The 13,694-nt window shown below is 40.7% G+C and overlaps 1 protein-coding gene across 1 annotated transcript in view; it reads left to right on the top strand.

Moving 5' to 3' along the window:
- The window catches only part of LOC135734289 (CD276 antigen homolog), a 37,224-nt gene that overhangs the window by 15,493 nt on the left and 8,037 nt on the right, over positions 1 to 13,694 (top strand). The window contains exons 6-8 of the mRNA XM_065253220.2: positions 9,203 to 9,289; positions 9,450 to 9,542; positions 9,691 to 9,762. Of these exons, the coding sequence (XP_065109292.1) occupies positions 9,203 to 9,289; positions 9,450 to 9,542; positions 9,691 to 9,762 (252 nt within the window). The remainder of the gene's footprint in view (positions 1 to 9,202; positions 9,290 to 9,449; positions 9,543 to 9,690; positions 9,763 to 13,694) is intronic.

A 13,694-nucleotide genomic window follows, 5' to 3' on the forward strand; every position in this document is an offset into this window, starting at 1 on the left:
CCTCGTCAATATTTAACTGCAAATATATTTTGTAATTTATCTTTGTAAAAAATATAATGAAATTGAAATGTAAAATTAAAGTTAAAACATAGTTTTATCAAATGTTTCAAAAGCAACCAATGTGAAGGTATATTTGGTGCAAAACAACTCCACACCTGTGACAGTGGAATTTGTATTTGTAGAGATTATCCACACATGTGTATCAGTAAACTTGAAGTCGCAGAGGACGAGATGCAAACTTGTAGATTTTTTTTCTTTCCCTCAAATACAACACAACAGTTACACATTCACAAATCCTTCAGTGCAGCTGCACAAATCCCATTTTACAAATCACAGATTAAGAAACTCACAAGTTCACATTTTTTTGCTACAATTGATGCAGTAAATATGGTGCATAACCTTCTTGAACGCCTGCATCAAATAATGTGAAGTCACACACAAATTTTGTACATTTGCAAAATCAGTTTGTGCATCTGTGCGATGAGACTTGCATGTGTGTACAATTTATTTTTCACAAATATTTTTTTATTTTTTTATATTTTCTAGCCCAAACACAAGTACATAAATACAACTGCTTGAATCTGCTGCTACGAGTTTCAAACACTCTTTTTCATGTGCTCTCTCTCTTCTGCACCAAATATCTTGAGATAAATGGTGCGAAAGTGATTTGTATACCTGTAGGCTTTGGCGAGCACTGTTCAGCACTGCCCACCAGGTGGCGCCTGACACTCACTGAAGCAAAGTTTATTAATTACCACCAATGTTTCAGCAAAGTAAATCACCTTTATCAAGGTATTATTTTCACCAAGTGGAGAACAATATAAATGGGAGTGCTAATTATACACAGATGAAGGTAATTACATACAATATTCCAATGATTCATTAGTAAACAAAATATAAGTTCCATAAATTTCAAACCATCAATATAAGTAGATTAAAAAATACAAGCAGCAAATACACACATAGGCCTACATTTAAATAAGATACCAAATTATGTAAGTCCCATTCATTTTTAATATCATAAAACAAATTATTTTATTTTTCAGACTAATTTTTAATTCAAACAGGAGGTGGGGCCATCGAAAGAACGTTTGTGATTTATTTTGCAAAATAACCCTTTTTTGAAGAAAAATGTGTGTATTTAAATCATGCTTTTTCTTCTAATATACTAATTTGGGTGATTATTTCTGTCTTTTTGAATCGGGTTACTGAACAACTAAATTCTTTTTATTATTATATAAACAGTTATTCTGATTTCTTAACATTTACTTTGGATGCTAACCCAAATCAAATCAGCTTTTTAGACTTGTGGATAGCTCGTAATTGTTTATATAGGGATCCGATTAAAAAACCTACAGCTTGTAATACACTATTGAGAGTGGATTCTTATTGTCGTGAGCAGGGCCGTACGCAGGATTTTATAAATACAGAGGTCCATATGTATTTTTTTAGGGCATGAAAAAATCAGAAAACCAAAGAATCGAATAACTATAGATTTCAAGCCATGTCAGTATGCGCAAGACTTGTGTTGTTTATTAGTAAGACATTGAAATAATTATGTTACCATCCTGGGCACTGTCAGTTAAGTAAACATAGGCTAACTGAATATAGGATCAGTTTAGTGAATTAACCAAAGGCTATCAAGAATTTGTTTATTAAATTCATTTACAATATGCACACACTTATTATACACTTAATATGCTGAAATACAACATCAATATTGCAGTGGCAGAACTAGAATTTTATATATCCATATCCCATGAAAGAAAACGATATGTAATTATTATAATACTTCACATTACCCCATATTAGATAAATATTCTTCTTGCCCTGAATTCATTACATGCATTATACTAAATGTAAGATACAAACATAATGCAAGGCTGAACTTGCATAATAAACCAATAATAAACCAACTTACTTCAAAGAGCAGAGCTCAACATTAAGGATTGTTGGCAAAAAAGATATTTATTGAAATTAAATATGGATTTTTTTTTTTACGAAGTTACAGTCAGGACCAGTGAGTGATTTTCTCTTCTTTTGTTATTTAAGTAACTTTAATGACTTCAACAGGTACTGTTTTTTAGACTTTAAGACAGAATGTAATAAAATGTTTACATTCGGAAGACATATTAAGACATAATCAGTAGTTTACTATGATACTCACTAAAACAGTCCGAACCTCAATGGTGGGTACGGCCAAGGTCAAGAGTCCTGTCTGTGTCTGTCCTATTTCCCTCTTGTTCCTTTGTTGCCCCGCCCCCTTTTTTGTTGCCATGGACATTAATTCATACTCCACCCACTGCCCATCTGTTTCCATAGTAATTAATTGTTTCTGTTCTGTCATTGGTTCTTGTCACGTTTAGATACCCTGCCTGTTGATTGCCTGTTTGTCAGCCGTTGTTTTATGTTGGTTGTTTCCTGTCATGTGTTACTGTTCGTGTTCTTGCCTGTGCTCCTGTACCTTTTTTGGATTTAATACACTTAAAAACTGCATTTGGATCCACTCATCTTGCCATGTCTTGCCTTCCTGTGACAGTTATCATCCGTTAACATTGAAGAAAAGTCTTCCTTAAGGTCAAATGTAATATATAAAGTCTAATAATAATATATAAGGGACCAAATGATTTTATTAAGAATCTTAATGATATGGAAATATCTTTGGGATTCACCCCCAAACAAATACAAGCTTATTTATTTGATAACATGTCATTGTGGTAAATCATATGTAGGAAAAACCAATAGAGAGTATAAAACACACATCACAAAACATCAGAGTGCAATAATATGCAGAAATATGAACATGGCATTAGCACTGCATTTTGTTGAACTTAATCATCCTATTACTTCATTATTGTATATAGGAATTGAGAGGGAATTTCCATCTAGAAGGTGAGGTGAGTTTGACCAATTTTTACTTGGACAGAAGGCCTTTTAGGTATATTAAATGTGAACATTGGCACACATGGTTTAAAAGTAGATTTTGATTTGGGTTGTTTTTATAGGTATTATGATATTAAAAATGAATGGGACTTACATCATTTGGTATCTTATTTAAAGTTAAAATGTGTGTATTTGCTGCTTGTATTTTTTAATCTACTTATATTGATGGTTTGAAATTTATGAAACTTATATTTTGTTTACTAATGAATCATTGGAGTATTGTATGTAATTACCTTCATCTGTGTATAATTAGCACTCCCATTCATATTGTTCTCCACTTGGTGAAAATAATACCTTGATAAAGGTGATTTACTTTGCTGAAACATTGGTGGTAATTAATAAACTCTGCTTCAGTGAGTGTCAGGCGCCACCTGGTGGGCAGTGCTGAACAGTGCTCGCCAAAGCCTACAGGTATACAAATCACTTTCGCACCATTTATCTCGAGATATTTGGTGCAGAAGAGAGAGCACATGAAAAAGAGTGTTTGAAACTCGTAGCAGCAGATTCAAGCAGTTGTATTTATGTACTTGTGTTTGGGCTAGAAAATATTTAAAAAATAAAAAAATATTTGTTAAAATATAAATTGTACACACATGCAAGTCTCATCGCACAGATGCACAAATTGATTTTGCGAATGTACAAAATTTGTGTGTGACTTCACATTATTTGATGCAGGCGTTCAAGTATGTTATGCACCATATTTACTGCATCAATTGTAGCAAAAAATTTGAATTTGTGAGTTTCTTAATCTGTGATTTGTAAAATGGGATTTGTGCAGCTGCACTGAAGGATTTGTGAATGTGTAACTGTTGTGTTGTATTTGAGGGAAAGAAAAAAAATCTACAAGTTTGCATCTCGTCCTCTGTGACTTCAAGTTTACTGATACACATGTGTGGATAATCTCTACAAATACAAATTCCACTGTCACAGGTGTGCAGTTGTTTTGCACCAAATATACCTTCATACAACCAACAGTACAAACTTAAATTGTTGAGAATAATTTTTTTTTTTTTATTCAACACTATGAAAATGAAATTAAATGAAATTAGAATCATATAAATGTTCAACATATACAACAGTATTAGCAACGGGACAAAGGTAACAAGTGTTACTTTCATCCCGACAGGAAATCCTCACATTTATACACAACTTACTTTTATTATAAATAACTTTTATTTTTAAATAACCTGTAGATTGATCAGTATTATACACATGAAACGAGAAACACAATGCGTTATAAAAAAGATGACCGCTTTAGGAATATATTTTCCATGATCTACACCCAGAAAGTAAATAACACGATATTTGTCCGCTCTGTCAAGGGCTGTGTGCTTAAGATGCTGTCATAGTTTGAAATGCAAATTTTATCAGGGCTCGGAGAAAATCACTTTGTTTTTTTTTTTTGCACCAGATCTCCCCATATTATATACATTCTTAGGTAGGATTTAAATAAAATCCAATCCCATTTTTATTTGTATGTTTTTTTTTTACACTAGTTAATTAATAGAATTAAGTGTTCAAATCATTTACGTGTGGTTTCAGGTTGGAGCTTGAATTCCTGAATGCTGATATGTCAGTTCATTTTGGTGCGCACAGCATGCATCACATTATGAAACTTTTCTTTTTGACCTCTTGATATGAAAACATAGAGCAAACTTGAGTTGAGGCCATGCGTGATCTGCCTCCGATAGCTCGCACACCTTTCTCCTCTTCAGTGAATTTTATTGGCAGCTTATAATCTTTGTGTTTTACCGCCATCTACTGGATTGAGGTGTGATCACATTGGGAAGTCAAATTTAAAAGTGTATATATACACAAAAAAATATATATTATTATTAAATTGGGCTAAAGTCTTCTTGCTAGATGTGTTTCTTTTAGAAACTCTTTCACATCTTTCTCTGCTTCGGCCATCTCCTTTCATTTATGCACGCTAAAGGGTGTTGCGTTGCCACCTCTCACAATGCACACAGCCTCTCCAACAGCTCGCAAGACTTTCGAACAAGCGATACAGACTTTTTTAATGTATAAATTATTACCATTTGACAGTAGCGGAGTAACGCCACTGAATGTATCAAAGAAAAAGTACAGTTTTTTTCACTAGAAATTTACTTAAGTAAGAGTAAAATTACCCATCCTTAAATATACTCTAAAAGTACTACTTACCCAAAACATTTACTCAAGTACATGTGACGAAGTAAATGTAATTTGTTACTACCCACCTCTGCTGCAGACTGCACACATGTCGGTTCCTTTTACATTCGGGTCCAGTTGTGTTTAAAAAATGGCAATGGTTAAGGCTGGACTCAGGGCTTTCTTAAAAAAAAAAATTGGGGTCATTTTGGGTCGGGTACATTTCTTTGGACCCAAGAAGACCTCTAAAGCGAACACTGATGCCCGCTGGCCGCATCTGGATCTCGCGTTCAAATCTTTCTAAACAAATGTTCAAATAGGTGCTATCTTTACTGACCCACTGCAGATTTGCATATTATACATATGTGACCCGTCACGGAAACCAGGGGCACAAGTCGGCAGCACAAGTTTCGAGAAAATGAGAAACAAAGTTTTTTTTTTCGAAATTTGTGATTTTCGTTTTATTGCAGAATCTGTTAGTTGAGATCACGAAGAAGCCTCTCCATGTTTGAGATAGCAGTTTTTGTATATTTAAAAGCGTACATTTTGCGGTTAAAATAGGCTTGTTTTTCCGGAGATTCTATCGTGCAGCGGGGGGCGTCATTGTCTGTGTGTATATTTACATACTGTATAAGCTTGTGTTTTCGCCTCCGCCCCCAAGGGGAACAGCGTGACTACTAAATAAGGATAGTTCGCCCAAAAATGAAAATAATGTAAGTAATGACTCACCCTTATGTCGTTCTAAACTCGGAAGACCTCCGTTCATCTTCGGAACACAGTTTTAGATGTTTTATCGTTAGATTTAGTCCGAGAGCTTTCCCCTTCATTGAAAATCTATGTATGGTTTCCATGTCCAGAAAGTTAATAAAAACATCATCAAAGTAGTCCATGTGACATCAGTGGGTCAGTAAGATTGTGTTGATGCATCGAAAATACAGTTTGGTCCAAAAATAGCAGAATTACGACTTTATTCAGCATTGTCTTCTCTTCCGGCTCGAGCGTGAAGTCACGTGACTGTAGTGACGCGCTGCCCTGTTCCTCAGACATGTTTGCTAAGTTTTTTTTTTTTTCAAACTTATAGCCTGCGTCTCCCCAGACTGTAAAGCTCGGGCGCACAAAACAAAAGAAAAATAAAAGAAGCTGGGCGGAACAAATAACAGTCAGCCGCATCGTACGTCAGCCGCGTCACTGACTTTATGCGGCGCCGCAGTCGGATGACGTCAAAGTACCGCGAGAGCTCTTCAAGAAATCTTACGGAGTAGTTTAATTTCGACTCGCTCTCGCGGTACTTTGACGTCATCTGTATGTCAGTTCTTGCAGCGCAGCATGAGTCCAAACACACAGAAGTTACACAGATATCGTTGTATTCTTTATATAATTGGCTACATGTTTTGTCTATCAATATTTTCCATGAAGTCATTGGCTGATGGAGGAACGAGCGAGCCATTGGTAACCTCTCTAAAGGATGTCACGTTTTCGACGGCGCTGTTTGGATGATCTATTATACTACTTCCCTATTTTAAATACAAACTTTGAAGGCGGGTTCATGTGTTTAACGGAGTGTAAGCTCATATACCCTTACATGTTACGATTTAAATAGTCTTCAGATTATATATTATATTGTATTACCAGACATTCATGCGAAATCTGATGTAAACAATCTATATTTCACGGATTATACGCATTTGTGGACAAATATGGTCATTGGATAATCTGAAACAGACTGGATTCGACTTGTGATCCCCACAAAGGTAAAGAGTCATGTTTATTTTTGCGGGTTGTCATTTGGTCATAAAATACTACATATGATGCTAGAACATCTCAAAAAGGGTTTTACAGGGGGCATGGCTTAGCTAAATGAGATGTAAATGAGCCCTATTGTCTCCCCCAGCTGAAAAGAAGAGTCCCTTTCGTCTCGATTTTCTCGGTTTGAGTATTTCTGAGTTCCTATATTCAAATGGCCACAACTTCTCCAAATCTTATCAGATTTCCATGTGTTACACATTGTTGGAAAGCTTAGAAACTGCACTTTCAGAATCTGTGAATAACTCAAAATGCCCAGATCCGACTTGTGTCCCTACTTTCCGTGACTGGTCACATATACATTCTAAAAATGTTTGTCTCTTCTTCACTATTTACTTCCTGGTTCTTCTGGTATAAAGCATGGTCAAACATTCAAATTATTGCAAAGTATTGTCAGTTTTACTGCTTACTGAGCGTTCATTGCCACCGCGCTTGTTTTTGCAATTAGGGGCTGGACACACCAAAACTTTTAAACGCGGCTCAAAACGCCTTGAGGACGCCGAATGCCAGCTGTTTTTCAGCTGAGTGCCAGCTTTCTTCAGCTGAGCGCTTTGGTAGCTGTGATACTTCAACTGCGAGCCGGTTGGTTGCTGTGGTAATGTCCCGCCCCTCCTCCACTGTGATTGGGCGGCCGTGTGAGAACACATATTCACGAGCGGAGCTTTTCTCCCAAAGCTGAATCTCTTTCAACTCTCGACGCCCAGCGCAGAGCACGGAAAAACCGCTGAGCGCCGGTTTTCAGCACGGAAAAAACCCGCTAGCTGCTGGCTTATTTGAAAAATGTCGAGCTTCCATTGGAAACAATTGAAAACATGCGCCGGCCGCGGGCGTAAAAGCGTTGGTGTGCACGCCCCCTTACGCTTGTTTTTGCCACTGCGCTTGTTTTTGCCACTGCGCTTGTTTTTGCCATCGCGCTTGTTTTTGCCACTGCACTTGTTTTTCTCACTGCGCTTGTTTTTGCCATTGCGCTTGTTTTTTGCCATTGTTTCATGTTTCAAGTTTCATGTTCATGTTATGACCTTTTCGCCTGTTTTTGGACCATGGCTTTTTGAATTACTCTTCTGTTTTGTTTGCCTGATTGATTGTTAATAAACTTCTGCACTTGGATTCTACTCGCACGTCTCGCTTGTTACAGAATACTTTGCCACAAACTTGAATCCAACAAAAGTTTGTTTACTCCATCAACAACCATGGATCTAGCAGGTAGACTGAGTGATATGCGCCAAGGTAAGAATACTGTTCAGGTCTTTACTGCCAAGTTTTGAGGTTTGGCGTCCCAGGCTGAGTGCCCTGAACGATGCCTCAGGGTGTGGTACTGGATGGGACTCAACCTCACATTACGTAAAAAAGTTGCTTTGGACTGTGATTGTTCGTTGGCGGATTTGTTGGGTGCAGTGTTACATGCTGCTATACCTGTTGATGCCAGATCTTTCAAGCCAGAGACTGCTCACGTTACTCCTGTTAAACCAGTGCCTGTTTTTGCTAAGCCTGATCACGTAATTCCTGCTATGCTACAGTCTACTCGTCATGCCTGCCATATCACAACCAAGATGGCCGCCTCCCTGCCATGTCTGGCACCGCAGCCAAGATGGCAACCTCTACGTCAAAATCTGTTCCCAAGATGGGAACTCTAGTATTTTTAGGGGGTAGTACCTAGGAGGATGGATGAGGCAGAGTACACAGAGGACGTTGCCAAGGTGTCTAAACCACCACTGCTTCATGATCCAGGTCCGTCACTGCCTCATGATGGCTTTTTGGATTGCCCTTTTGTTTTGTTTGCCTGATTGGTTGTTGGATTCAACTGACACGTCTCGCTTGTTACATTTATTTATTCTTAGAGGACATTTTAAAACAGCCCACATGCAGGCTGACCAAAGTGCTCTACAAAGAAGAATAAGAAAAAATAAGTTAAAACTTATGATAACTAGGGGAATGTTAAGATAAATCAAAAGTGAAGTGTGTGTGTGTGCGCGCGCGCGTGCGTGTGTGTGTTTTGTTGAAGTATTGCATATGTCATAAAATGTCCTGCATAAAATGTCTTTATAATATATTTTTAATAAACCCTTAATATAATTTTAAATGATTTATATTAAATATAAATTTGTAAAAAAAGAGTTTGCAGTTTTTATTTTTTATTTATTTATATTTTGTTTTAGATTTGGAGATGTAAGGTATTTATACTTAAATGTGTTTTAGCTGTAATAATCTTAGCTCTGCTAGTATAAAATACCCATCATGTATCTGGATTTGTCTGCTGTTGTAACTGACACTCATAAAAGCAGAGAAAACATGTTTTTATTGTTGTTCTCTCTGTTTTTAACTTCAGATCCAGTTTTTCGTCTTCAGATGTGTCTGATCTTCTGTCCAAATCTCATCATGTTCTTTGTTTTTATCTTCTGGGGTGTTTCTGAAGGTCAGTGTTTATAATCATTATATCACTCAATATATTAATTACACGTCTCTGTAAATATTCAAAATCTCTCTTGTTTCTTAATTTAGTTAGACAAAAAATTGTTCATGTAAAGAAGCAGCTATTGAATGATAGTCATTATTACTCTGTGTTTGTGTATCAGGATCTGTGAATGAGACGATCTGCTGCTGTGCTCTTTATTTTCTCAGACCTCTCACTTTACTCTGGGCAGCTCCATATATAAATGAGTTTAAAGGTATGATGTGAAATGAATTAAAAGCTATTTAGACTCTCGATCTGTGTGAGATCTGGCAAAAAAAAAAAAAAATCTTATCTATTATAAATCTGTCAAAAAGTGTCAAAACTATTATAAATGGAACAATGACAACATTTTTGTTTTACAGGCTTTATTAAAGAACTTATTTTGAACATTTATGTTGGAGAATATTTAGTTTTGACAGCTGTTGCTTATTCAGGTAAACAATTCCAACACATTCAATAAACATTATAATGACTACATTACGTAACACTTTACAATAAGGTTGCATTTGTTAACATCAGAAAAATGCATTATCAAAGATTAATAAATGATGAAAAACGTCTCGGTTACGGATGTAACCCTCGTTCCCTGAAGGAGGGAACGGAGACGTCACGTCGTGACCGACGAATTGGGAACTCGCTTAGAGAGACCAATCTGCTTCGAATACTACTAAAACGCCAATGAACTTGGCATTGAGATATTTGCATAATGCTGGCGCCGCCCCGCCAGGTGCGTATATAAGCAGCAGGTGCAAATAGGGAAATTAGCTTCTTATTCGCTGAGAAAGCCGGAAAGTGTGACCGGCCGTAACAGCAGGTGGCAGCACCTGTGGCGACGGGACGTGACGTCTCCGTTCCCTCCTTCAGGGAACGAGGGTTACATCCGTAACCGAGACGTTCCCTTTCAGTCGGTCACTACGACGTCACGTCGTGACCGACGAATTGGGAATCCCTATCAAAACGCCACTAGGGGCTGACCTCTTCCAGTGACTGCGTAAAAGCCCTCCGGTTCCACTTAAGGAGGAGGAGGTAGGTTTTAAGGCAGAAGGCCGGGCACTAGATGTTCCTTTAACCCCACAGAAGTGCCAGCGACTGGGAAGCGCCCTACCTGAGCGGGATAGGAACGCTGCGGAAGCCACCACCCGTCTTAAGGGCTAATGGTGGGCGAAAGTCAACCGTAGTTGAGGAAATAAGACAGCCGTGGCTGTGTAAGCAAAGCAGTGCTCTGCTAAGGGAAACGTGGGCTAGTAGGATTAACCCCACGGAAAAATACTCACAATGGAACCCGGTGGGACACAATGTGGAGCCCGAGCCAGACACGTAGGTTCGCGAGGATACAGCTAGTGAAAGGCTGACAGCCAATGCTCCGCAACAAAGGCTGCCAAGGCAGCGGAGGAAGAACAATTCAAAAGATTACGCATTTTTGTTCTGAAGGCCTTCCATACTGACACAATTTATGAATCATCAGTTGGAGGCTGCAAGCCGACCTGTGAGACTGTTCTCCGTGCTCCCCCTGGTGAGGAAAGAACACGAGAGGATACAGGCTCAATACGAACACTGTAAAATCTAATGAACGTATTAGGTGTCGCCCAACCAGCAGCTCTACAGATGTCTGTTAGCGAGGAACCACGAGCTAGAGCCCAAGATGAGGCAACGCTCCGTGTGGAGTGCGCTCTCAAATTAAAGGGGCAAGGAACACCCTGAAGATTATAAGCCAGGGCGATAGTATCAACTATCCAATGAGACATCCTCTGCTTAGTGACAGCTTTCCCTTTCTGCTGGCCACCATAACAAACAAAGAGCTGGTCTGAGGTCCGGAGGCTTTGCGTGCGATCCACGTAGAGTCGCAGTGCGCGTACGGGGCACAACAAAGCCATGGTTGGGTCTGCGTCCTCCGGAGGCAGCGCTTGCAAGCTCACCACTTGATCTCTGAAAGGAGTAGTGGGAACTTTGGGCACGTAACCTGGTCTGGGCCTCAATGTTACACTTGAGGCAGCAGGACCAAACTGAAGGCACGAGTCGTCAACAGAGAATGCATGTAAATCCCCTACTCTCTTCACTGAGGCCAATGCTAGCAGGGTCAGAGCTTTCATTGATAAAAACTTCAGACTCACAGACTGCAAAGGCTCGAACGGGGGGGCCTGCAGGGCTTTCAGCACCATGGACAGGTCCCAAGGAGGAATAGAAGGAGGGCGCGAGGGGTTTAGCCTACGAGCGCCTCTTAGAAATCTAACAACCAAATCATGCTGGCCAACTGTTCTGCCGTTAATAAGTGAGTGATGAGCAGAAATAGCAGCGATATCAACTTTAATGGTGGAGGGTGACAGCCTACCGTCTAACCTATGTTGAAGATATAAAAGCACGGTGTTAATAGGGCATTCTCTGGGGTCCTCGCGTTGCGAAGAGCACCAGGTGACGAAAAGGTTCCATTTAAACGCGTAAGCCCGTCTCGTAGACGGAGCTCGTGCCGCGTTGATTGTGTTAGATACCGCCTGCGGTAAATCACTTAAACCTTGCGCGCGCTCAACGACCACACATGGAGATCCCACAGGTCGGGGCGCGGGTGCCATAATGTGCCCCCTCCTTGAGAAAGAAGGTCCTTCCTCAGGGGAATCCGCCAGGGAGGGCTGTCGCGAGGAGCATTAACTATGAAAAACCAATTCCCAGTCGTCCAGTACGGACGATTAATAAAAGGCTCTCCTCGTCCTGCCTGACTTTGCACAGTGTCTGCGCAATAAAGCTCACTGGAAGGAATGCGTATTTACGCACCCCCCGCGGCCAGCTGTGTGCCAACGCATCCACGCCGAGGCTGCCCTCGGTTAGTGAATAAAATAGGCGACAGTGGGTATCGTCCGGCGACGCAAACAGATCTATCTACGCACAACCGAACTTCTTCCAAATTAGCTGGACCGTCTGGAGGTGGAGTCGCCATTCGCCGGGGGCGCAGCTCGGGAAGCGCGTCTGCCGCTGTATTGAGCGAACCCGGGATGTAAATGGCACGAAGGGACCTCAGATGCTTCTGACTCCAAAGGAGGAGATGACGAGCGAGATGCGACAGGTGACGAGAGCGCAAAACCGCCTTAACGGTAAATAACGCAACAGTCGCAATGTTATTGGTGTCGGCTAATACATCCTTCCCTCGCATCTCCATAGCGGAGCGTACAAGTCCCAGATATACAGCGCACCGCTCGCGGCAGTTGGGGTGCTATGCACACCCCTGAGACTGCAAGCCCGTCATACGTGGCTGATCATCCCGTGCTGAGGGCATTGCAATATACAGAATGCCAGGAGACCCCTCAGGGGCATATCTTCTATCGGAAATGCCGGGTCTACCACAGGGAAAAATTTAAATGACACGCAGGTGCAATGTTTACACGGTGTATGTCGGTGTGCCACGCTCTCCTCGAGACTCGATCGTAAGCCAATGCTGAAGCGGTCTCATATGAAGCAGCTCGGGCGGCGTCACAACCGCAGCATGCTGTCATATGTCCAGGAGCTTCTGAAATTGTTTCAGAGGGACCGCGTACTTCCCTCGAATTAAACCGAGGCAAGTCAGAACTGACTGGTTGCGCGCTCTTGTTAAACACGTCAATTAGTCGACCGAGTCTTATTTCCATACTGAGAAAAAGGATCCTCTGCACGGGGCAAAGTTGCTCTTTCCCAGTCGACCTGAAGACTTAAACGAGCGAGATGCCAAAGCATTAACTCTCTGTGTTCGCGCACGTCTGCCAAGAACGGGCTATTATAAGTCGACGTAGAAAAAAGCAGAATGCGAACAACGCTCTCTCTCTGACATTTTAATGCCGTGACTAGCACATGGAGACACGGAGAGAGAGAGACAGCTCGAATGGTGTACTTCGTATTAATATGCCCACCCCACGACGCAAAGCGAAAAACGGTCTAAAGCGAGGGGAGATGGACACATAAAGTACACGTCTACAGGTCTAAGGCTGCAAACCGATCTGAATATTGAAATACGAGCCTCGGCGTTATCATCCAAAAAGAACACCTTCGTAGAGCCGGTGCGTAAATCAAATCGATCGTAACCCGCCGCGTATTTTGGGTACTATGAGATAAAGGCTGGAAAAACCCTATCATCATCATCTCGGTAAGAGGGACCGGCTCGAACATCCTTCGCCAACAGGATATCGACTTTTGCACGCAGTACATGTGCATCGGACGCTTTCACTACAGTGAAACGAAAGCCCGAAATTTTGGGGTGTGCCGGATTCGTAACCGAGGCGGATCGTGCGTAAAACCCAACGAAACGGGCTGGGAACTGAAGCCAAGCACCCAGGCACCGTACGAGGAGAAATAACGACACTACCGAAGTACCCGCGGTGGGGCAGCGAAGCGAGACAGGTGGGAC

Source organism: Paramisgurnus dabryanus, chromosome 3, assembly GCF_030506205.2.
Source record: "Paramisgurnus dabryanus chromosome 3, PD_genome_1.1, whole genome shotgun sequence".
Lineage (NCBI taxonomy): Eukaryota > Metazoa > Chordata > Actinopteri > Cypriniformes > Cobitidae > Paramisgurnus > Paramisgurnus dabryanus.